The sequence below is a fragment of the Cervus elaphus genome, chromosome 1 (assembly GCF_910594005.1).
Source record: "Cervus elaphus chromosome 1, mCerEla1.1, whole genome shotgun sequence".
NCBI classification, from domain to species: Eukaryota; Metazoa; Chordata; class Mammalia; order Artiodactyla; family Cervidae; genus Cervus; species Cervus elaphus.
In genome coordinates, this window is record NC_057815.1 from 15,650,259 (window position 1) to 15,676,444 (window position 26,186).

The following is a 26,186-nucleotide window of genomic DNA, read 5'->3' on the forward strand; positions in this document are numbered from 1 at the left end:
TGGAGAATTCCATGGACTTTACAGTCCACGAGGTTGCAAAGAGTCAGACATGACTAAGCAACTTTCACTTCACTTAAACTTATAAACCAAAGCCTACTTTGACTGCTCTTCATTTTGGCCACACAGATAACTGATAAACAAGAGACATCCTCTATCTACCCCCATTTGCAACCATCACCTGACTTTATTAGGAGCTGATTTTAGTGCAGAAGCAGGATTGTTGTTTTAAATATTTAAATGGAAGTAAACATCTCCCCAGTTGCAAAATACTGCTGAATGACAAACTTAACATCACATGCATAAAAATGCCAGAAAGGCCACAATCCAAATGTATTTAGTGTCACTCACAGGTTCCACGGTTGATGCCATAAGCGGGCCTAAGATTTACAAAGATAAACACTGCCCCCAATTTAGAGTTAAGGGGTTAGAAAATCCCACTGTGAACTGGATAGATAGCAAGAACTTAACTGGTGGCAGAACTACTTTTCCATGCAGAAAAATTCAACTTAATTTTCAATATATACTACATTGTTACCCAATCCTCTTTGAAAGACTTTTTTTGAAGTGAAAGATGTTTTTGAAAAATCAAACACATCTACCTCTGAACTTCCACAGAAAAGAACAAAGATTTAAAAAGGAAGAAGCCACAGGATGACAGAATTCACTAACTCAGACTACAAAAATTCCAAACCTGTAGGAATCCAGATGTTTGGAATTAACTTCTGACTCTGCAGCATGGCACCTATGAACAAGCACTGTGATACCAGAATTTATAAACTCCGGAGGAGACGGCATTCTTACTTGGGAAAGCACTAATAGACATGTAAAATGCCGCATACAATATAAGGAAATGACGTCACCAAGCCGACCCTGAAATGGCTCTCTCAGAAATGGTGAGTGATGTGGGCTGCCCACTTCTGTCTGGCTCACCTAAGCCTCCCAGAACCAGCCCTGCGGAGAGAGCCGGGGTAGAGACGAAGGCCTGGGGCCCTGGCACAAAGCCAGGCTGTGGCCAGCTTGATGATCACATTCACAACTTTAGTCTCAACTGTGCCAAGAAAGCGCCAGCTTCGCTTTGAAGTGACAATCTAGAGATTCTTTGGAAATGCTCTGAAAGCAGACGTTTCCCTACAATCACACTGACTTCCTCCGACGGTGAAGGTGCAACTTCACCGGATCCATTCAGATGAGGGTTTGGGATGCAATGACCATCAAAACTGCTCCACAGGTTATCTCAGAAGTCATTTGTGTAACCAACATCTTCACAGAAAGGACGTTATTTAGTTAGGTAATAATGTAAGCATGAAGAATAATCTCACTTGTAAAGCCTGTTGGGGTTAGATAGGTCTGACTGTGTACACAGACACATACACAGAGTCTCCCTCGTGGGACATTTAAACTCTGAAGCCGTCAGTCCTTTGTCTTGGAAGAGATGTGCTACCTTTCATAATGTTTTCTAATTTTTTTTAGCCAATATATTGAATACATTCTTTTTGAAAAGGTCAACTTCTATTTTTCAAAAAACATCTGAGTCACCAGAGATGAGGAATATCTTATCTAAAAATGCCCAAGAGCTCCCAGTCACCCCTCACCAACATCCCAGATACTGGGCTTTTCCACCAAGAGAGGAGGCTGGGGCCCTGGGACTCTGATTACTTACTTGTTAAAAAAAGGTTCGATGAGTTTTGATCTGGCAGATACATGACTCTTTGGAGGACTAAGAAAAGAACCTAATGAAGAAAAGAAACAGAGTATCACAAACAGTCAAGGAGACAAAGCCTGAAAAAAATATCTTGAAAAAAAAAAAAGGAAAAAAATATCTTGAAATCAACAGTACGGTTCCGCAAGGGTAAAATAAGTGCTCATGTGGACCGAGTACCACAACCCCAGGTAAGCATTTGATGGTTCCTCCTGTGCACTCCCCAACCCCCACCCAGCCCCCTCCCCCTCCTCCCTCAAAACCCTCCCACTTTCTATTGGTTGAGTGGATCCCAGGGAAAGGGTAGACAGGGAAGAGTCCCCTCTGGACCATGGTGTGTTGACAGAGGCAGGTACAGCGTGTACCTAGGTAGTTGGCCATGGAGATGAAACACAGTCCTGTAATATAAGCATCATAGCCGGCCTCGTGGAGCTGCTCAGAAGCCGTGTCGTAACTCGGAAAGCCTTCTGCACTTTCTAAAGAGAAAAAAGAAAACACAGTCTTCCCAAGGTCATCACAAATCATGAAGACTGGTAAGCATGCTGCCCTGCCAAACCCAGATGTCTGTGCGGCAGAAACACCCTAAATAAGCAGAAAGAAAGCTATCTCCTTCTTAATTCTCTCCACACAAGACCTTGAGATAACAGAGTCACTGAAAATGAGGGCTTTGGTCTGGACTAGAGAAGTGTCTTGGTTACATTATCAAAGACTCAGCCCCAGGCCTCCCAACTGCATGCTGTTGGATGCTATTTACAACCATGCATAACTCACTCTTGTGACCATGACTCCTCCTCTGATTGGGACGCAAGGGGTATTTCAGAGCAGTTGTCCCCAATCTTTTTGGCACCAGGGACCAGTTTTGTGAAAGACAAATTTTCCATGGGGGTGAAGGTGGTTTGGGGATGATTCAGGCATGTTACATTTATTGTGCACTTTATTTCTATTATTATTAAATCAGCACCACCCCAGGTCATCAGGCATTAGATCCTGGAGGTTGGGGACCTCAGAGCAATGGCTAAGAGCATGGCCCCCAGTGTCCACCGTCTGAGTTTGAATCTCTGCTCTATCACTTAGCTGCTGTGTGATCTTGGGACACGTTGCCCCCTCCGGGCCTCTACCATGGTAGAAGGGCAATGACAATCAGAGCCCCCTTGTGAGGCTTTTGTGAGGATCAAATGAGCTCACTTAAGTAAAGCTCTCATGCCACGTTTGGTACATGGTAAACACTCTGTAATTGTTATCTGACAATACTCCAGCTCACCCTCCCCAAAAGCCAAAGATTCCCATCAAGGTTGGCAGTTCAAGTCAATAGTGTCCTTCACTATGTCTCCGAGCTCACAGATACAAAGATGGAAAGCACAACCAAGTCCAAAAACAGATCAGAATTTGCTGTAATGCTGCCCTTGCAAACACGGCACATCTTCATGGGAGAGACAGTTTTATGACATGCCTCTCTGGTCACAATGATATTCACAGATGCTGAGAGAATGAGGTTTGCTGAACCTGCTTTAGACTAAACTCTCCTTACTGGAATATTATGTAGAAATAACGGGATAAAACGGTAATTCATAAATAGTTATTTCCTAGAACCATTTTGTAAGTGAGTATCAAAAATGTTACAACAGAATCAAAAGCATGAGTGGAAATTAACAATGAAAAAGCTATAATTGTTTTTATATCAATACAATGCTCTTTAAGCAAGAATTCTTTAACCTCAGTAAGTATCGAATATTAGATTTTAAGCTTAAAAAAAAAAAACTCTTTTAATGTGATAGCCAACTAAGTCATGGCCTCTATTCTACTACCAGCTGAGACACTTATTTCCAAAATCAATTATTTCCATTATACTGCCCATTATATTATTAGAGGAAAGGTCTAGGTTTTCTCCCCCCACCCTTTTCTTAATTCCTTTTTTGGACTATTCCAGAAAGGGAAGCAAATAACTGTATTCCTGGCTGCTTTAGTACCTTCCATTGTCAATTTCTGAGCCATTAGCCCTGTTATCAATTTCTCAGGAAGCTGCAGGCTACATCTAATGGGATGTTAATTACAATACCAGCAGCATGACTAAGATCAACAGGAACCAAGGAAGTAACTAACACCTGGAAGTTTCACCAAAACACATGGGTGGAACCATGGCCAGATAGGGCAAACATTTCCACCCTGGAGAAACGTCCCTCCCTTCTCTGGTTTTCCTCACCACTGCTGTCCAGTGCCTAAGCTACCTCTGAAGGAGGCAGAGGTGAAGCCCCCTCCTTCCTCATCTGTAAACCCAGTTCTTGGGCTTTCCTGAGACAAAAAGTATATTTTCACTCTACCCCTGACAATTAATCACCAGCTCTTTGTCTTCGCTTAAACCAAAAGGAAGACCCATAAAGTCTGGGGACAATTCCAAGATTAAGAAACAAAAAGTCCTGAAGATGCCATTGCTAAACTTCTTAATAAACAGGCTACCCAATCCTACCCGTGCAAGGTAGAGTTAGGATTAGAAGACCATCTTTATTTAGAAAACAGCAACTCAACCAAGGGTATGAGCAAGTTAATTCAGCCAAAATTTATAAGTGTACAATTTATTTAGTTTCTAGAATAGTTTTACCTTTCTTCCATAATAGACATCCATAATTATCATTGAGAGTGTGGAGCTTTCTACGATCATTTATATTCTTACCAACTTTAGGAGGGTTGAAAGGTGTCTCTTTTAACCGCTTTTCCAATTCTGCAAGGGATGTGTTGTTAATGATATCCTGCAAACCAGGAAACACAGGGAGGAGCTGTCATCGTCTCAGAGCAACATTTACTAGAGATTCATGAACAATCAGGACCAAAAAAAAAAAAAAAAAGTACCTAGTACTGCCCCCTTGTGTTCTTTAAAGAAACACAGGAGTCCTTCTTCTCAATATAAGAGAGAAACCACAAGTTTAATTTCCACCATATGGAAAGTACAGCCACATGAAAAGTTTTTATAGATGTGTTAAGTATCTACAGACCTTTGGCCAGAAAGCTATACTGTTCTGGCATTCACTTCACTCAGCCATATAAAGTCACTTCAGAAAGAAGCAAATGATTATATTTTTACCTGAATTCTCTTGATTAGACTATATACCCAAAATATGTAAAATAAGGAAAAGGAAAGAGTGTATGCATCTGTAATCTATTCAAAAATTCATTATATGTTTTAACATTAAAAATTTACATTCAGAAGGAAAAAACCCTCACAATTCCACTACCCAAAGACAACTGCTATTGACATTTGATGTATTTATTTCTAGTCTTTTCCTCAATTTCTTTTTTATCTTTTTTGTTTTTTCAGAGAACAAAAGGTGGTTAAGGGGAAGGTGTATTGGAAAATGACATTCATTAATTGACCAGAATTCTAAAGCTGTAAGCAGCAATCTGGAAAATTTCAAGCTGTAATTTATCAATAATAATTCTGATTTTTAAAATACCTTAAAAGGTTGTGTGCTGGCCATCAATTTTGTATCCAAGAGCCTAAAAACAGAAGAATTTTTTAAAAAGGTAAACAATGGACAGCAATGTTCAAAATGTACTTTACTCCAATGAGTAATAGTGGACGGGGGCATTAGGCACATCAGTCATCTGCATCTCCACCACGTCGGACTGTGGATGAGGTCCCCTCATCCGGGCACTTCATCACAAGGCTGCGGGGAAGCCCACAGCCACTTCTGGAACAGAAGTTCCAGAGGGCGCGGGCTCACACTGACATCGGGGTAAGTCAAACATCCTCATGTGTTTGCACGTGGCTCAAACACTGCTGCAGGGCTGATGCTCCCAAGCTCTCATCCTCTCCTACCACTATCCAGATCTGTACCATATAGTATCCTAGAGGGTCAAAACCTGCATTTGCAGTCTCACACAACTGTTATTTCTCACTACTCTGCTTCAGAGATTGCAATAGAAAAAAAAGAGACACACACACACACTCGTATGAAAATACTATTTCCTCTCACATAAATATGAGTAACTGCAGATAATTGGGCAGAAACAGTCTGGCTGAAAGAGCAACTGCTCCAAGTCCTCTGCAGACAGGTCCTCGGATACAGACTCTTGCTCTGAGGGCTCCATGCGGCTGACGTGGGATCTATCAGAACACACCATACTAACCATGGACAACACCAACAGGCTAAGGCACTGACAAAGTTGAGAAAAAGGAGTTCTCTAGCCAGACAGTTTTTGACCGATGACAGAATACTACTCTCAACATATCCAACTCTATCCAACTATATATTCAACCGTCTTCAATACTCAACTGAATACCCTCAACTGGATGCTTCACTGTGACAAGGTTCACCCAACAGACAAGGCAGGTAAGCGCCAACTCAAGCAGACCTCACAGGTCCCTCAGACAGTGGGAGGCAGGATGAGAAAAAAAGCAGCTGCTGTCCATTTTCATCCTTGGGTCAAATTCTGATTTTTACATTTTAACAACAAACATCATCAACATTTGTAAAAGCAAACCATCAGCAAGGTGGAGCTATTAAGCCATTTTCCAGCTTATGAAAACTGAATTGTGACCATGATCTAATGGTTTTAATAAATTACTGTATACCTTTGTGTAATTATGGATGCCCAGATGGCTGTTTTAAACCAAAGGCAAATCCTCAAGGAAAGCTTACCTGGGGAAAACACATGTTGTCACCTCCTTAAATTCATTTAAGTCCTAAAAAACAAGAACGTGACCTGTTATGATTTTACTGGTATATTTGCAATATTTAAAACAAATATTTCAAGTCCCATGGTTCTCTTCTCAAACCATGATACCAACACAGGCCCCTGAAGCTAAACTGTCAGGCCCATTTCTCACTAATATCTAAAAATTTGGGCAATTCCTCACTGATTGGGAATCATATGACCTGATACTAAAATTCTGCATAAACAAAATAGATATGTGAGCATTTTATGGCTGAAACAGAAGAGTTCGGGAAAAGGGTTTCTATTATATGTAGAAAACTATCAGTAATACTTCTCTTACACAACTCACCGTAAAGTGAGACATGTAGAGTTATTTAAATAAAATGGTTCACAGTATCTTGTGATAAAGCATAATGGACAAGAATGTGAAAAGGAATATTTATGTTTAACTGAGTCACTTCGCTGTACAGCAGAAATGAACACACTACAAATCAACTGTACTTCAATAAAATTCTTAAAAAAATAAAGTGGTTCATGCAGGAAATGGACATACTGTAAATTGGATCATACTTTTAATGGAAACACCACTGAAATATTGGTTAAAATGGCCACTAAAACAGAGACTTTCCAATACACATGATTCTTACTTTAACTACTTGGAAAATTGCTTAAGTGGCACCAATAGCAAATGCCTAAATTAGGCAATTCATTTCCCAAGTTTATTTGATCAGGAAGTCTAGAGCTGGAATGAGATTGCTCTCATTTTGAATTAACTTATTTATATACATAATTGCCATACTGCACTGCCTACTCATACTCCTGACCCACTGTGACTACAGTTCTCTTCAGCGTTATTCATGCTTCACAGGAAACTGCCATTTCCCATTAGCTTTTCGAGCCTGTAAATACAGTCTGTATTTAGCTAGCTTGAAGTATTTACCAGCTTTTCAATGGCTATCGTTAAATTAATGAACAATACACGAATAAGCGGTTTCAGTGCTAAGTCAAACAAAAAGACAATAAAGAGTGTAATCTCTCAGTTTAGAAAGTCTCACAAGCAAGAAAAAAATTAGAATTATGGCCAGTTCCAGGGTCAGCATATAGCAAGGTAGACCAATGCCTTCTAAAAGGTCATGCTGAATGAAGTAGCAAGACTTTTAAGAAAAGACTCTTCCCCTAAAAACCTGCCCCCAAATATAGATTCTTTACTGCACTTTTAAATACAACATTGGTAACAGTGTATGTAAAAGTTCTATCATTTTAATTAGGCTTGTTCCTTTCCTGTCATCACTTCTTCCAAAGGTGGATGGAAGAAAACCATTTTCTCCTTCTGACAATGACAGAACACAAAGAAGTTATATAACATACTCGGGCCTTAGTAATAAAGCAAGGGATAAAACCACTTACCGGGGGGAGGAGCCAAGATGGCGGAGGAGTAGGACCAGGAGACCACTTTCTCTCCTACAAATTCATCAAAAGAATAACCGAATGCAGAGCAAACTTCACAAAACAACTTCTGATCGCTAGCTGAGGTCATCAGGCGCCCAGAAAAGCAGACCATTGTCTTCGAAAGGAGGTAGGACAAAATATAAAAGATAAAAAGTGAGACAAAAGAGCTAAGGACGGAGACCCGTCCCGGGAAGGGAGTCTTAGGCGGCCTTGCTTGGGCTAGGGTCCGGGCCTGAGTGCCCTGAGGACAATCGGGGGGAGCTTCTGTGAGGTGCCAACTTGAACTGTGGGAGACCAAAGGAGAGAGAGAAAATTGACCGGCCGGAACACACTGCCGGCCGTTCGCAGAACAAAGGGACGGGGAAAGTCCCGAGAAGAGCTCGCAGGCTGCGGACCGGCCCAGCCCCGCCGGAGGCAGGAGGCAGGGGGGAGGGGAAGGTCGCGGCGAGACACAGGGCGCAGGCACCCGACTGGCGCGGGGCGGGGACTGGGGCTGGGGACGCGGAGGGCGGAAGGCGCGCGCACCCGCCTGGCGCCAGCGGAAACTGAGACTTGGTCCGCGGAAGGGAGTGGGTGCGCCACACCTGGGGATAGCGCGCCCACCAAGCCCCTGGCTGCCTGGACCGCTCTGACGGGGAAGGCACAGAGAGCAGGCGCAGCTTTTCCTTCCGCGCTTTTGTGTAACACCCGAGGGCTGGAACCTCGCGCAGCGCGGGGCGCGCTCCATATAGAACAGCCGGGAGCCTGAGCAGCGCAGACGGAGAAAGCAGCGTCAGCCCCTTCCGGCAGCGCCAGCCCGCCCCCGCAGGGCCAGCCCCTCCCCGCAGCGTCAGCCCCGCCCCGCAGCGTCAGCCCCTCCCAGCAGCGCAACGGAACTAGCTACCTGAATAAGAGTCCGCCTCCGGCCGCCTGTGTCAGGGCGGAAATGAGCCTCTGAAGAGACCGGCAAACAGAAGCCAAATAAACAAAGGGAACCGCTTCAGAAGGGACTGGTGCAACAGATTAAAATCCCTGAAGAAAACACCGACTTCACCGGAAGGGCCCTGTAGATATCGAGAAGTGCAAGCTGGAACGAGGAGCTATCTGAAACTGAGCCGAACCCACACTGACCGCAACAGCTCCAGAGAAATTCCTAGACATATTTTTACTTTTTTTTTTATTTTTCTGTTTTTTCTAAGGAAAAAAAAAAAATTTTTTTTCTTTTTATATTTTTCTTTTTTATTTTTTCTCTTTTATTTTCCTTTAAAATTCCCTATTACTCCCCCATTACTCCTTAACTTTCATTTTCATAGATTTTTACGATTTTTTTAATTAGGGGAAAAAAAAATTTTTTTTTTCTTTCTTTTTTTTTTTCTTTTTCTTTTTTTTTCTTCTCCTTCTTCTTTTTTTTTTCTTTCCTTTTTCTCTTCTATTTTCTATTTTTCTTTTTCTCTTATTTCTTTTAAAGTCCTCTAGTACTCCTCTACTACTCTTCATTTTCATCTTCACTACACTATAACCTTACAAAAAAAAAAAAAAAAGAGAAGCCCTATCTTAAAACCGAAGATTATTCCCTCCCAATCTTGACTCTCTGTTTTCTACCTCAGAACACCTCTATTTCCTCTTTTCCCCTTCTCTTCCCCATCCAATTCTGTGAATCCTTGTAGGTGTCTGAGATATGGAGAACACTCTGGGAACAGACAGCTGCGTAGATCTGTCTCTCTCCTCTTGAGTCCCCCTTTTTCTCCTCCTACTCATCTCTATCTCCCTCCTCCCTTTTCTCCTGTTCATGTAACTCTGTGAACCTCTCTGGGTGTCCCTAACGGGGGAGAATCTTTTCGCCATTAACCTAGAAGTTTAATTATCAGAGCTGTATAGTTGGAGAAGTCCTGAGACTACAGGAAGAATAAAACTGAAATCCAGAGGCAGGAAACTTAAGCCCAAAACCTGAGAACACCAGAAAACTCCTGACTACATGGAACTTGAAGTGATAAGTGACCGTCCAAAAGCCTCCATACCTACACTGAAACCAACCACCACCCAAGAGCCAATAAGTTTAAGAGCAAGACATACCACGCAAATTCTCCAGCAACACAGGAACATAGCCCTGAATGTCAACATACAGGCTACCCAAGGTCACACCTAACACATAGACCCAACTCAAAACTCATTACTGGGCACTCCATTGCTCTCCAAAGAGAAGAAATCAAGTTCCACGCACCAGTACACTGACGCAAGCTTCCCTAACCAGGAAACCTTGACAAGCCAAACGTCCAACCCCACCCACTGGGTAAATCCTCCACAATAAAAAGGAACCACAGACCTCCAGAATACAGAATGTCCACTCCAGACACAGCAATCTAAACAAGATGAAAAGGCAAAGAAATACCCAACAGGTAAAGGAACAAGAAAAATGCCCACCAAGTCAAACAAAAGAGGAGGAGATAGGGAATCTACCTGAAAAAGAATTTAGAATAATGATAATAAAAATGATCCAAAATCTTGAAAACAAAATGGAGTTACAGATAAATAGCTTGGAAACAAAGATTGAAAAGATACAAGAATTGTTTAATAAAGACCTAGAAGAAATAAAAAAGAGTCAATTAAAAATGAATAATGCAATGAATGAGATCAAAAACACTTTGGAGGGAACCAAGAGTAGAATAACGGAGGCAGAAGATAGGATAAGTGAGATAGAAGATAAAATGGTGGAAATAAATGAAGCAGAGAGGAAAAAAGAAAAAAGGATCAAAAGAAATGAGGACAACTTCAGGGACCTCTGGGACAATGTGAAACGCCCCAACATTCGAATCATAGGAGTTCCAGAAGAAGAAGACAAAAAGAAAGGCCATGAGAAAATACTCGAGGAGATAATAGCTGAAAACTTCCCTAAAATGGGGAAGGAAATAGCCACCCAAGTCCAAGAAACCCAGAGAGTTCCAAACAGGATAAACCCAAGGCGAAACACCCCAAGACACATATTAATCAAACTAACAAAGATCAAACACAAAGAACAAATATTAAAAGCAGCAAGGGAAAAACAACAAATAACACACAAAGGGATTCCCATAAGGATAACAGCTGATCTATCAATAGAAACCCTCCAGGCCAGAAGGGAATGGCAGGACGTCCTGAAAGTAATGAAAGAGAATAACCTACAACCTAGATTACTGTATCCAGCAAGGATCTCATTCAGATATGAAGGAGAACTCAAAAGCTTTACAGATAAGCAAAAGCTGAGAGAATTCAGCACTACCAAACCAGCTCTTCAACAAATGCTAAAGGATCTTCTCTAGACAGGAAATGCAGAAAGGTTGTATAAACGTGAACCCAAAACAACAAAGTAAATGGCAACGGGACCACACCTATCAATAATTACCTTAAATGTAAATGGGTTGAATGCCCCAACCAAAAGACAAAGATTGGCTGAATGGATACAAAAACAAGACCCCTATATATGCTGTCTACAAGAGACCCACCTCAAAACAAGAGACACATACAGACTGAAAGTGAAGGGCTGGAAAAAAATATTTCATGCAAACGGAGACCAAAAGAAAGCAGGAGTCGCAATACTCATATCAGATAAAATAGACTTTCAAATAAAAGCTGTGAAAAGAGACAAAGAAGGACACTACATAATGATCAAAGGATCAATCCAAGAAGAAGATATAACAATTATAAATATATATGCACCCAACATAGGAGCACCGCAATATGTACGGCAAACACTAACGAGTATGAAAGAGGAAATTAATAGTAACACAATAATAGTGGGAGACTTTAATACCCCACTCACAACTATGGATAGATCAACTACACAGAAAATTAACAAGGAAACACAAACTTTAAATGACACAATGGACCAGCTAGACCTAATTGATATCTATAGGACATTTCACCCCAAAACAATCAACTTCACCTTTTTCTCAAGTGCACACGGAACCTTCTCCAGAATAGATCACATCCTGGGCCATAAATCTGGTCTTGGAAAATTCAAAAAAATTGAAATCATTCCAGTCATCTTTTCTGACCACAGTGCAGTAAGATTAGATCTCAATTACAGGAAAAAAATTGTTAAAAATTCAAACACATGGAGGCTAAATAACACACTTCTGAATAACCAACAAATCATAGAAGAAATCAAAAAAGAAATCAAAATATGTATAGAAATGAATGAAAATGAAAACACAACAACCCAAAACCTATGGGACACTGTAAAAGCAGTGCTAAGGGGAAAGTTCATAGCATTACAGGCTTACATCAAGAAACAAGAAAAAAGCCAAATAAATAACCTAACTCTACACCTAAAGCAATTAGAGAAGGAAGAAATGAAGAACCCCAGGGTTAGCAGAAGGAAAGAAATCTTAAAAATCAGGGCAGAAATAAATGCAAAAGAAACTAAAGAGACCATAGCAAAAATCAACAAAGCTAAAAGCTGGTTTTTTGAAAAAATAAACAAAATTGACAAACCATTAGCAAGACTCATTAAGAAGCAAAGAGAGAAGAACCAAATTAACAAAATTAGAAATGAAAATGGAGAGATCACAACAGACAACACTGAAATACAAAGGATCATAAGAGACTACTACCAGCAGCTCTATGCCAATAAAATGGACAACTTGGATGAAATGGACAAATTCTTAGAAAAGTATAACTTTCCAAAACTGAACCAGGAAGAAATAGAAGATCTTAACAGACCCATCACAGGCAAGGAAATCGAAAGTGTAATCAAAAATCTTCCAGCAAACAAAAGCCCAGGACCAGATGGCTTCACAGCTGAATTCTACCAAAAATTTAGAGAAGAGCTAACACCTACCTTACTCAAACTCTTCCAGAAAATTGCAGAAGAAGGTAAACTTCCAAACTCATTCTATGAGGCCACCATCACCCTAATTCCAAAACCAGACAAAGATGCCACAAAAAAAGAAAACTACAGGCCAATATCACTGATGAACATAGATGCAAAAATCCTTAACAAAATTCTAGCAAACAGAATCCAACAACATATTAAAAAAATCATACACCACGACCAAGTGGGCTTTATCCCAGGAATGCAAGGATTCTTCAATATCCGCAAATCAATCAACGTAATACACCACATTAACAAATTGAAAGATAAAAACCATATGATTATCTCAATAGATGCAGAGAAAGCCTTTGACAAAATTCAACACTCATTTATGATTAAAACTCTCCAAAAAGCAGGAATAGAAGGAACATACCTCAACATTATAAAAGCCATATATGACAAACCCACAGCAAGCATCACCCTCAATGGTGAAAAATTGAAAGCATTCCCCCTGAAATCAGGAACAAGACAAGGGTGCCCACTGTCACCACTACTGTTCAACATAGTGTTGGAAGTTTTGGCCACAGCAATCAGAGCAGAAAAAGAAGTAAAAGGAATCCAGATAGGAAAAGAAGAAGTGAAACTCTCACTGTTTGCAGATGACATGATCCTCTACATAGAAAACCCTAAAGACTCTACCAGAAAATTACTAGAACTAATCAATGAATATAGTAAAGTTGCAGGATATAAAATTAACACACAGAAATCCCTTGCATTCCTATATACTAACAATGAAAAAACAGAAAGAGAAATTAAGGAAACAATACCATTCACCATTGCAACAAAAAGAATAAAATACTTAGGAGTATATCTACCTAAAGAAACAAAAGACCTATACATAGAAAACTATAAAACACTGATGAAAGAAATCAAAGAGGACACAAACAGATGGAGAAACATACCGTGTTCATGGATTGGAAGAATCAATATCGTCAAAATGGCTATTCTACCCAAAGCAATCTATAGATTCAATGCAATCCCTATCAAGCTAACAACGGTATTTTTCACAGAACTAGACCAAAGAATTTCACAATTTGTATGGAAATACAAAAAACCTCGAATAGCCAAAGTAATCTTGAGAAAGAAGAATGGAACTGGAGGAATCAACCTGCCTGACTTCAGACTCTACTACAAAGCCACAGTCATCAAGACAGTATGGTACTGGCACAAAGACAGAAATATAGATCAATGGAACAGAATAGAAAGCCCAGAGATAAATCCACGAACCTATGGACACCTTATCTTTGACAAAGGAGGCAAGGATATACAATGGGAAAAAGACAACCTCTTTAACAAGTGGTGCTGGGAAAACTGGTCAACCACTTGTAAAAGAATGAAACTAGAACACTTTCTAACACCATACACAAAAATAAACTCAAAATGGATTAAAGATCTAAATGTAAGACCAGAAACTATAAAACTCCTAGAGGAGAACATAGGCAAAACACTCTCTGACATAAATCACAGCAAGATCCTCTATGACCCACCTCCCAGAATATTGGAAATAAAAGCAAAACTAAACAAATGGGATCTAATGAAACTTAAAAGCTTTTGCACTACAAAGGAAACTATAAGTAAGGTGAAAAGACAGCCGTCAGATTGGGAGAAAATAATAGCAAATGAAGAAACAGACAAAGGATTAATCTCAAAAATATACAAGCAACTCCTGAAGCTCAATTCCAGAAAAATAAATGACCCAATCAAAAAATGGGCCAAAGAACTAAACAGACATTTCTCCAAAGAAGACATACAGATGGCTAACAAACACATGAAAAGGTGCTCAACATCACTCATTATTAGAGAAATGCAAATCAAAACCACAATGAGGTACCATTACACGCCAGTCAGGATGGCTGCTATCCAAAAGACTACAAGCAATAAATGCTGGAGAGGGTGTGGAGAAAAGGGAACCCTCTTACACTGTTGGTGGGAATGCAAACTAGTACAGCCACTATGGAAAACAGTGTGGAGATTCCTTAAAAAACTGGAAATAGAACTGCCATATGACCCAGCAATCCCACTTTTGGGCATACACACTGAGGAAACCAGATCTGAAAGAGACACGTGCACCCCAATGTTCATTGCAGCACTGTTTATAATAGCCAGGACATGGAAGCAACCTAGATGCCCATCAGCAGATGAATGGATAAGGAAGCTGTGGTACATATACACCATGGAATATTACTCAGCTGTCAAAAAGAATTCATTTGAATCAGTCCTAATGAGATGGATGAAACTGGAGCCCATTATACAGAGTGAAGTAAGCCAGAAAGATAAAGAACATTACAGCATACTAACACATATATATGGAATTTAGAAAGATGGTAATGATAACCCTATATGCAAAACAGAAAAAGAGACACAGAAATACAGAACAGACTTTTGAACTCTGTGGGAGAATGTGAGGGTGGGATGTTTCAAAAGAACAGCATGTATACTATCTATGGTGAAACAGATCACCAGCCCAGGTGGGATGCATGAGACAAGTGCTCAGGCCTGGTGCACTGGGAAGAACCAGAGGAGTCGGGTGAAGAGGGAGGTGGGAGGGGGGATCGGGATGGGGAATAAGTGTAAATCTATGGCTGATTCATATCAATGTATGACAAAACCCACTGAAATGTTGTGAAGTAATTAGCCTCCAACTAATAAAAAAATTAAAAAAAATAAAAAAATAAAGCATGTAACCAGATGATTTAAAAAAAAAAAAAAACCACTTACCCTAACCCACCTTCTACTTTGCAATAAGTCATATTCTCTTTCCAGTAGAATTTGATTGAAAACTAGCTACATGCAAGATAACATTTATTTAGTCCTTACATACAAAGGCTATGCTAGGCATTTAGACACAGATAATAAAAAGGTCACACTCCCTGTCCAAGGAGGGAATCACTTAGAGAGAAAAGTGGAATAAGATGTAAAGGCAACATTTATGCAACAGAAGAGGTACACGGTTCTCTGGCAGTTCAGAGAAAGGAAAGATCACTCTTGGGCAAGGCAGCAAGCAGGGAAAAGGTGTACACCCAAAGAGGCACACACTGGACCTGGGTAAGATGGGTAAAGCCGTAAATAGCAAACACTGAGAAAAGCCAGAGGAAATTCAAGTTGAAGGATTTCATATACCAAAAATTACAGACATGCAAAAGCACACGTTTTCTGGGGGTTGAAAAATGAGCCAGTCTGGCTGGGAGGAAGGACAAAAACGGGTCCAGACTACACAAGAAGGTTGGGCCAGATCACAGAAGGCTTGATAATGCCAGGCTAAAAAGAATCAACTGTATAGAAAAACAAAGAACATGGGATTAACTCAGAATTTAACTCAGGGTCAGTGATGTGGACAGAGCCATACATCAGGAGATTACAAAGCTGACACAGTTGGAAGACACTCATTTGTTAAATCAGTACTTAATGCCTGTTACAAGCCAAGCTCTGTTTGGTGTCTGAAACACCTATAAACACAGCATTAAATACACTTTCCTTACAGATAACTTCACTGCTCTGAAGGTCAAAAAGCCGTGAGAAAGGCTACTACTATTCAGTCAATAAGGAGTGACAGCTCTGAAATTAACATTAGCCCTTTAGATTTACACAATGCAAATTCACACCCATTATGTTTGTTTTGAGGCTCACAACTATCATGCCTTTGAGTCCCTGAGGGTGATGCAGTTTTTATGAAAAGCAACGACAATCTTAAGGCTGCAGAAATAGGAACAGGCTTCCCAATAGACCTGCGGTACTCAGTGTTGGAATTTTCCAAAGAAAAGTAATCAAGATGCTGAAGGAACGACGCATTGTGAGAAACGTGAAGTAACTGAGGCTTTGCAGATGTATAAACGACACTGAACTCTAAAGTAGGTATCATCCAATCCAGAAGCCATAAAAGGTGAATCTGGTGGTATACGCAGACACAGCAGTAGAGAATGGACTTGCGGACAGGGCGGGGGAAGCAGAGGGTAGGATGAATTGGGTAGTGCTGACATATATACACCACCATGCGCAAAACAGCTAGCTAGTGGGAAGCTGCTGTGTAACACAGGGAGCCCAGCCTGGTGCTCTGTGATGACCTAGAGGGATAGGGTCGGGGGAGGGAAGAGAGCTCAAGAGGGAGGGGATATATATATAATTATAGCTGATTCGAGTTGTTGTATGGCAGAAACCAACACAATATTGAAAAGCAATTATCTTCCAATTAAAAAAAAAATCTGGCGGTATGATAGTTTAAAGCAGAGGCTGGAAACCACGGTCTGCAGGCCAAATCTGGCCTATCACCTATTTTTAAATAAAATTTTTCTGGGACAAAGTCATACCCATTTGTTGACACACTGCATTCTACAGCAGTTTTCAGGTGACAATGACCATCTTAAGAGTCCTGACAAAGACTAGGCAGCCCGGAAAGCCCCAAATATTTGACTATCTGACCCTTTATAGAAAAAGTTTGCCAACCTCTGTTTAAAGGATGGGCTGAAGGTTAAAGTGAGGCAGGGAATCCTGCCTGGAGTTTGCCATCTTCAGATGAGGAATAAGGCTACTTGCTACTTGAAATGGAAAGAATCCAGATGTGAGAGACAGCCTGGAGACAAAACTGCCAGGATTTTCTAACTGGCCAGATCTGGGGGACAGAGGAAGAGCCAAAACAGATGTTAAAAACCATGTTGGTGACTGGGTATCATTTACAGTAAAGCAATCAGGAGGAAGAACGGGTTTGGAGACAGAAGGAGAGAAAGGTTACGTTAAGTTGCACACCCTGTTTGCGACACATGAATTTTAAACCCCACTCATTCTGAAAGCTACCCAGGTAGAGACGTGCGGGGTCAGCGTAAACTGTGACCGGATCTGAGGAGAGATGCCAGCTGGAGAGGAAGATGTCGGTGTCTCCAACTGAAGTTCTAGAAGGCGGGTGAGGTCACTGAAGGACAGAAAACAGGGGGAGTAAATGAAGGCAAGGCACTGCAGTGATGAGCAGCAGTAAGATGAGGCCCTAGGCAGTCAGGGAGCGAAGAGGAGGAGACAGAGAGAAGCCCTTCTCCCGGACTCTGTGCTTTGGTGCCCTGAGACCGCACGGCTCCAAGAGTCCCAAAACACCACGGTCCACAGAGAATCTAAGGGTTACCTTGCAAGAAGCAACCAAGACTTTTACACAACCTGACCCAGTCTACAGACCTCTAGCACCACCACCCACCCCCGCCCCCCACCCCTACCCCAGCCACCCCTGCTTCAGCGCCCTGCTGTGGCTCACGTTAGCAGTATCAAACCCGGAGACCACATCTGCGGCTCAGCAACCCCTGCTCAGCACTAACTGAGCAAACAAACCTCCGGCATCAAGACGAAACAAATGTTTAACCTCGCTCCAGCAATGGCAGATGTCCGAAGATCCTTTAAAATCTCTTCAAAAACATTCAACCAAGTGCAGGAGACTGTCCCTCGGGGACAGGTGCAGACAAGGGAACGGCACCCCACAAAGAACACTTTCTCAGTATTGAAGATGAGAATTTTTAACACAGGCTGACAGGTCACTCACCGCGGGCAGAGGGCAGTAGAACTGATGAACCGTGTGCATGACATCCAAGAGCATGTTGTGTCCAATGACAAGCTTCCCCTGAAAAAAGTCAAGGTTAGGAAAGACTCCTTGGTGCAAAATTTTATCAGGGCTTTTTATTGAAGAGCTCAAAAAAACAGAAAATGCTAAGTATCTTGAAATGTATGGCTTGGTTCCATGAGGATTTTGTACTAAACTTACTTTTTGACACTAAGGGGGAAAAAAAATGTATAAAGATATGCAAATAAAGAAATTTGGGCTGGCTTCATTCCTCTTCTGGTGTAAAATCCAGAATGCAAAGTAAAAGCTCCAAATGACTTTGATTTCATTGATCTTTTTCTCTGATTTTATTCATTTTCTACCCAAAAGAATCAGAAGTAGTAAAATTTTTACTAACACAAGAATCAGAAGTAGCAAAATTTTTATTAAAGAGCTCAAAAATGTAACTGAAAATGCTAGATACCTTGAACTGTCAAATAATTTGTGAACAAACTCCAAATATCTATTTCAGAAATGTATTCTTCAAAACAACTCACTTATTTTCAAAAGACACACTTATAACAATGCTAGAAGGTAAAAAATAAGTAACTTTATTAAATAGAATGTTTCCATTTCCTTCATCATGTATGCCAAATTCCACAGGGCTTGTTTCAAAATATTGTTTCCAATGAAATTCACTGCTCTTCAACCAACGAGGTACAATATATGTGCAATAAATTAGTCCATTTTGATAAAAATTAAACTGCAAAAATGGAACATCAATTTAGATTTAGCTAGCCAGGTGACAGCATTTTTAACATAAAGCATCTGGAGCTTTTCTCTATGTCCCAGTGGACCTTCAGAGCAATACTCCTTGACTCACAAAGGTAAGCATAATCCTCTGAAATAAATAATTCTATACAAAATCTCCCAAATCCAACAGATGAGCTATCCTCTCATTCTGAATATCTACACAGTGCTAAGATACCAAGTATTGATCGAAACCACAGAGAAGGAAGAAACCCAAAATGGAAGCCCTAAAAGATAAACCTAACTGTATTATAAATGAAGCCCTCGACCATACTGAAGGTGGCTGGGAAGAACAGAAGTAACATCAACACAGCAGATAACAAGAACTGCAATTCCCAGTGTTGGAGGGAAAAAAGTTACAAAGAAGAGAGAGTAGGTTAAAAGTAAACCCTGTGGTACTGGACTAGAATCTGTCGTGTATCAGTATAAATTCATTTTTTAAAATATGCATGTAAGTCAGACACGGAAATATCAACGTGTGTAAACATGCGTGGCCACACACATGTATCATTCTCAGCTCTGTGCAGGGAGGGGAACTAGTAGTAGTAACACCACAGCAGCCCAGCACCAGAACTTGGTTTCTAAAAGGAACCCGGGCTCCTTGGAGAAGTCATTGATTCTAGAGCTGAGGAAAGGAAGATACAAGATGAGTGTGGAATATCTTGTGACGTCAGAAAGTAAGGAGGTGCTCAGAAAAGGAAGGGGCTTGTTACAGGCAAGCCAGCCTGAAGAAGCACCAATGGCCCATGTGGTACCATCCGAGCAACAAAATAAATGATAAGAACACTAGATTAAAATCTGTAGAGGGACCTCCCTCATGGTCCAGGGCTTAGGAATCCACCTGTCAATGCAGGGGACACGGTTCGATCGCTGGTCCAGGAAGACCCCACAGGCTATGGGGCAGCTACCCCGTGTGCCACAGCGTCAGAAGCCTGCATCTCTAGGGCCCATGCTCCACAACAAGAGAAGCCACTGCACCGGGAAGCCGTGCACCGCAACCAGAGAAAAGTAGCCCCTGCTCCACTGCAACTAAAGCCCACAGGCGGCAATGAAGACAGCACAGCCAGAAACAAATAAATAAATAAATAATGTTTTTAAATTAAGAGATAAATCTATACAATGGGGACTTCCCTGGTGGTCAAGTGGTTAAGGATCCACCTTCTACTGCAGGGGATGTCAGTTCGATCTCTAATCAGGGAACTAAGATCCTACATGCCTTGGAGCAACTCATCCCGCAAGCCCCAACTACTAAGCCTGTGTGCCACAACTAGAGAGCCTGCACGCTGCAACTAAGACCTGCTGCAGCCAAATAAACAAATTGTTTAAAGATATGTAGAATGAAATAAGTTTCTCTGAGTCCAAAAAAAAAAAAAAAAAGGATTAACAGAAGGGGAGCAGGGGCGGCTCTTCTAGAAGATTTCCAGAAACAAATGGAGAAAGAGGGAAACACAAACTCGCCACTAGAATACCACAGTAATGACGGCCGCAGGCAAGATCCACCGACAGATGCTGTCACTGGCAAAAGCTCAAGAAAAAACAGGGTTTTCAGCATCTCAAAATATCGCCCCCAATATATTTATTAACTACAAAAGGGAAAACAGTAACTCTACAGTGCATAGACCCAGCAGACACCACCTGAACTGAGTGATGGGGGTCAACGTCATGAACCATCATTTCTGTGGTCTGCCTGCCAAAACTGTGTCTTCAGTCCTACGTGAGAAAAGATCAAACAAATCCAAACCAAGGGACACCTGACACAATTACAATCAATCAATACTCTTTAAAAACATCAAGGTTATAAAAGACAAAGTAAACTACAGACTGCAGAAGAGTAAGGAGAAATAACAAGTAAACTCAATGTGGGATCCTAGATAGAACCATCAATAGAAAAAGGACTTAGAGGAAAAACAGGTTAAATTCAAGTCAGCTCATAATATTGTACCAAGGCTAATTTCATGGTTTTGCAACTGTGTGGTTATACAAGACAGTAACATCAGGTGTCGCCAGGTGACGGGCGTATAGAAATCCTCTACCAGTTTTTCTGTGGGTGAAAAATTATTACGAATTTTTTTTAAAACTAGAGAAAACAGATTCCTTACTAAGAATGACGGGGAAAGAATCTGGTCTAATACAGAGTGTTTACTTGTTCACTGGCTATACAGAGCTCAACTATGTTAGTAGTTGTAAAGTATGTGACTTAAATTTTAAATGTCTGGATCACTAATAAACAGGGCTAAATTTTTATCACGGTATGCTCTGTGACACGCACTACGAATGGTCCACAACTTGCCATGAATCACTCTGCAGAAGAGGGACCACAGAGAGGAAAAATAGAGGCACAGCTGGCTCAAGGATCTGAATTGTTTGTACAAGGCAAACAAATGCCCCCATCTTGGAAAAGCCCCCTAAACCATCATGCTGGTTATGGGAGCTCAAAGCCAACTGCTGCCCCACATCTGTTTCAGGGACAGCTTCAGTCAATCCACCACTGCTCTGAAAACGGCTGGTTAAGTGTGTATAATGTAAGCAAACACAACCAGAAACTCCCCTCTACTTCTGTGTGGGTGTGTGTGCCTCTCGGTCATGTCCAACTCTTTGTGGCCTCATAGACTGTAGCCCACCAGGCTCCTCTGTCCATGGAATATACCAGGCAAGAATACTGGAGTGGGTTGCCATTCCCTTCTCCAAGAGATCTTTCTAATCCAGGGATCAAACCCAAGACTTTTGCATTACAGGCAGATTCTTCACCACTGAGCCACCAGGGAAGCCCTCTCTGCTTCTCTGGATACACACAATCTTGTTGCTGTTGATCAGTCATATCCTGACTCTTTGGACTGCAGCACATCAGGCTTCCCTGTCCCCCACCATCTTGTGGAGTTTACCCAAGTTAATGTCCATTGAATCAGTGATGCCATCTGACCATCTCATCCTCTGTCACCCTCTTCTCCTTCTGCCTTAAATCTTTCCCAGCATCAGGGTCTTTTCAGACCCTGAATATTCAGGACTGATTTCCTTTAGTTTAGGACTGACTGCTTTGATCTCCTTGCAGTCCAAGGCACTCACAAGAGTCTTCTCTCCAATACCACAGTTCAAAAGCATCAATTCTTCAGTGCTCAGCGTTTTTTACGGTCCAACTCTCACATCCATACATGACTACTAGAAAAACCGTAACTTTGACTATATGGATCTTTGTTGGCAAAGTGATGTCTCTGCTTTTTAATACGCTATCTAGGTTTGTCACAGCATTTCTTTCAAGGAGCAAGTGTCTTTTAATTTCATGGCTGCAGTCACCACCTGTAGTGATTTTGGAGCCCAAGAAAAAGTCTGTCATTGTTTCCATTGTTTCCCCATCTATTTGCCATGAAGTGATGGGACCAGATGCCATGATCTTAGTTTTTTGAAATGTTGAGTTCTAAACTAGCTTTTTGGCTACTTCTCAAGAGACCCACACCTTTGTTTTTCTCCAGGCTCATCCCTGGTTCTATTCTGTTCCAGTAATATCATTTACTTGAAAGAGCTCCTGAGGAGCCAGCCCTTCTCTCTCTCAAGGTCTAAGTTCTGTTTACCCCTTCCCAGGGCCAGTGGCTGCCTCCCCAAAAGTGCTCCTGTGTGACAAGGCTGCACCTACTGTTGAGACAACCACGGACTCCTGAAGCACTGCCCTCAAGCTTCCCCGATGCAGGGCTCAGCATTTAAGGGACAAGATGACTCCTCCAGGGAGACAAATCCTTCTCCCTAGGCCAGCTACTCAAGGACAAGGAAGTCTCGGACTCCAGGAAGTTTAGCATCAGGCAAGCAGTGTGACTTGGATGGGTAACTCAACAGAACAACCAGCAGCAAGACCCAGTTTCTCTCTGCAAGATGGGTGTGCTTCTTTTCTTAAAGGATGTAAGAAACAAGGGAAAATATCTACTATATCTATCACAGAATCCTCCAGCACATTTACATAAACAGTTGACACATTATTTAAATGCATCAAATGTTATCAAGATATAATTAATTCAGGGCTTCTCTGGGGTAGTGGTAAAGAATCTGCCTGCCAATACAGGAGACACAGGTTCAATCCCTGGCCCGGGAAGATCCCACATGCTGGGGAGCAACTAAGCCCGTGTGCCACAACCATCAAGCCTGTGCTCTAGAGCCCAGGAGACACAACTACTGAGCCCATGTGCCATGTCTACTGAGGCCCACGTGGTCTGGAGCCTGTGCTCCACAACAAGAGAAGTCACCGCAATGAGACGCCCGCGCATCGCAACTAGAGAGTAGCCCCTATTCGCTGAAACTAGAGAAAAGCCCTCACGGCAACAAAGACCCAGCACAGCCAAAATAAATAAATAAATAAGATTATTTTAAAAACAAAGATACAAGATTCAATTAAGTGGAAGAATTCAACACAATTATTTTTATCCTCTAGATTTCTTTTAATGAAGGAATACAAGGTTTCAAACACTGGATTATTTCTCCTCATATTCTTTAGTTTGCTATTCTGCTTCTTGTTGGTTTTGAGAATAATAAATATCAGTTTCATGGAGCCACATAAGGCCATCACAGTATAATCCTCTTCTGCATTTTAATAGAAATGCTTTCTGAAAAAATGGTTTGGATGTAATTCAGCAATTACAATGTCACACTGAGCACATTATGACAACAAGCTATCTTTATGAAGTTCTAACTTCTCCCTCCAGACCAGGAAAACATTCTAACATCAATGTGACCAGATGATGGATTTGCAATGATAACTTGGCATTTCACAGTAAATGTTATGTCCAGGAAATTAATTACAAAGTGTGTTTCACTTACCGAATTAGCAATGGCATGAATGACTCTAGAAAATCCCACGGCATCATTCAGTTCTTCCTAATTTAAAAACAAAACAAAACACCAACTATTGAAATATATATGTTCCTTATTTGAATGAGTTCTTTATTGAATCTAAGCAAAAAAAAAAAAAAAAAAAAAAAACAAACCAGAGACTGAAATTTTATATCCAGTTAGATGACTTTTGTTTGCTTTGAGTCCATCACCCCCAAACAAGTGTGTTGGAAATGATTTCTGCATGTACCATTTTTCTGTTTCAGAGAGAGGGCTGGGCAAGTGGCAAACTATTCACTAGTTACTAAGATAACAGTGCTAGGGTATACCCATCACTTCCAATCAACTGTTGAAATTTCCATATCCCTCAAGCTGCCTTGAGGGGCTTCCTGGTGGCTCAGCAGTAAAGAATCCATCTGCCAATGCAGGAGACATGGGTTCAATCCCTGGGTCAGAAAGATCCCCTAGAGGAAGAAATGGCAACCCATTCCAGTATTCTTGCCTGGGTAATCCCATGGACAGAGGAACCTGGTGGGCTACAGTCCATAGGGTTGCAGAGTCTGATACAACTTAAGGACTAAACGAGAAGTTGTCTTATAAACAGGGACTTTTAAAAGCTGCCACCTGCTGGCCAAATCAATACTGCATTCCATTCTGAGGAGAACCACTCAGACCATCTGTTAATCAAGAATTCTCTGATTTTTTTTTTTTCCTGAGTGAGTGCTTAGTTGCTCAGTCGTGTCAGACTCTTTTTGACCCCATGAACTGTAGCCCACCAGGCTCCTCTGTCCATGGAATTCTCCAGGCAAGAATACTGAATACTGGAGTGGGTTGCCATTCTCTTCTCTAGGGGATTGTCCCAACCCAAGGATCCTCCTGCGCTACAGAAGGATTCTTTACTAACTGAGCCCCCAGGGAAGCCCCCCCCCCACCACCCCGCTGTCTTTTTTCCTGGTCAAATGCATTTTTACAAAATTTTTATAGCATCACACTGAGACGCATTCCCACTCAGCTTCTTCTCTCCTGTCTTCTTCATGACGGTGCTTAAACAGACTCAATTTCTTTCCTATCTTGAAATCCCTTCCTTAACTCTAAACTCTAGAGAACCATTCTCCTTCTCCTTATCTCTTCACAGCTAAATTACTTAATGACTCTTCTCCTGGGATGTCCCTGGTCCAGGGGTTAAGACTGTGCTTCCATTGCAACGGGCATGGGTTCTACTCCTGGTCAGGGAACTAAGATCCTGCATGCTGTGTGGCATGGTCAAAAATTTAAATTAAAACAAAAAAAATTCACTAGGTCCAGTTTAATTCCCAGGAACCTGCAAGCCCCCTGCTCTCCCACTTCACCCTCACTGAAATTGTTTACCTCCTTAAACTACTCTTGAGTCTGAAAAGCACTGGTGGTTTTGTGGAGAAATTGGAACACTTGTACTTTGTTGGTGGGAATGAAAAGTGGTACAGTCACGTGGGAAATAGCATGGTAGTCCCTCAAAAAATTAAAAATAGAATTATCATATGATCCAGCAATTCCACTCCTGGGTATATGCCCCAAAGAATTGAAAGCAAGGACTCAAGAGAGTCCTTGACAACCATGTTCAGAGCAGCATTAGTCACAAGAACCGAAAGACAGAAGCAACACAAGAGTCCAATAAACAGGTAAATGGACAAACATAATGTGGTATATAGAATATTATTCAGACTTCAAAAAGAAAGGAAATTGTGATGCATGCTACAATAAAGATGAACCCAAAATGCCATTACGCTAAATGAACAAAGCCAGTAACAGAAAGACAAATACTATCCAATTCCACTTATGTGAGGCATTGAGAGGAGTCAAATTCACAGACAGAAGGTAGACCGGTGGGTACCAGAGGCTGGGGGATGGGAGGAGTGGGAAGTTACTAGTTAATGGGTATAGCGTTTCAATTTTGCAGGATAAAAATAGTCTGGAGATGGATGGTGGTGATGGTTGTAGGACAATGTGAATGTACTTAACAGTACAGAACTGAACACTTCAAAATGGCAAAGATGGTAAATTTCATGTTACATATTTTACCAGAATTAAATTTTTTAAGACAATATTTTTTTTAAAAGAAAAAAAAACCTGTTCTCAAAGCTAAGCCCCTCTAGAGGAGGGCATGGCAACCCACTCCAGTATTCTTGCCTGGAGAATTCCATGGACAGAGGAACCTGGTGGGCTACAGTCCATCAGGTCGCAAAGAGTTGGACATGAAAGACCATTTAACACTTCCACTTCACTTTCTCCTGTTTAAGGCCACTGGTGTCTCTTAGCTGGTTACTCTTCAGCTTAACTAGTCTTCCTGCTCGAAACCATTCTCCAGAAGACAACTAGAGTGAGGTTCCAACGTTAACTATGAGCATGCATCTGTAGGCCCATATCGTCTCAACTTTGTTTTAGGAAAA

The 26,186-nt window shown here is 41.3% G+C and overlaps 1 protein-coding gene across 8 annotated transcripts in view; it reads right to left on the reverse strand.

Annotated features, from left to right (window-relative positions):
• The window catches only part of LOC122684629 (poly(A)-specific ribonuclease PARN-like), a 201,210-nt gene that overhangs the window by 86,807 nt on the left and 88,217 nt on the right, over positions 1 to 26,186 (reverse strand). For all 8 annotated transcript variants that reach the window (XM_043889219.1, XM_043889054.1, XM_043888969.1 and 5 more), the window contains 7 exons: positions 23,749 to 23,805; positions 18,142 to 18,219; positions 6,334 to 6,377; positions 5,146 to 5,188; positions 4,368 to 4,443; positions 2,065 to 2,175; positions 1,661 to 1,730 (listed from right to left, as the gene is read on the reverse strand). In XM_043889219.1, coding sequence (XP_043745154.1) covers positions 1,661 to 1,730; positions 2,065 to 2,175; positions 4,368 to 4,443; positions 5,146 to 5,188; positions 6,334 to 6,377; positions 18,142 to 18,219; positions 23,749 to 23,805 — 479 coding nt within the window. The remainder of the gene's footprint in view (positions 1 to 1,660; positions 1,731 to 2,064; positions 2,176 to 4,367; positions 4,444 to 5,145; positions 5,189 to 6,333; positions 6,378 to 18,141; positions 18,220 to 23,748; positions 23,806 to 26,186) is intronic.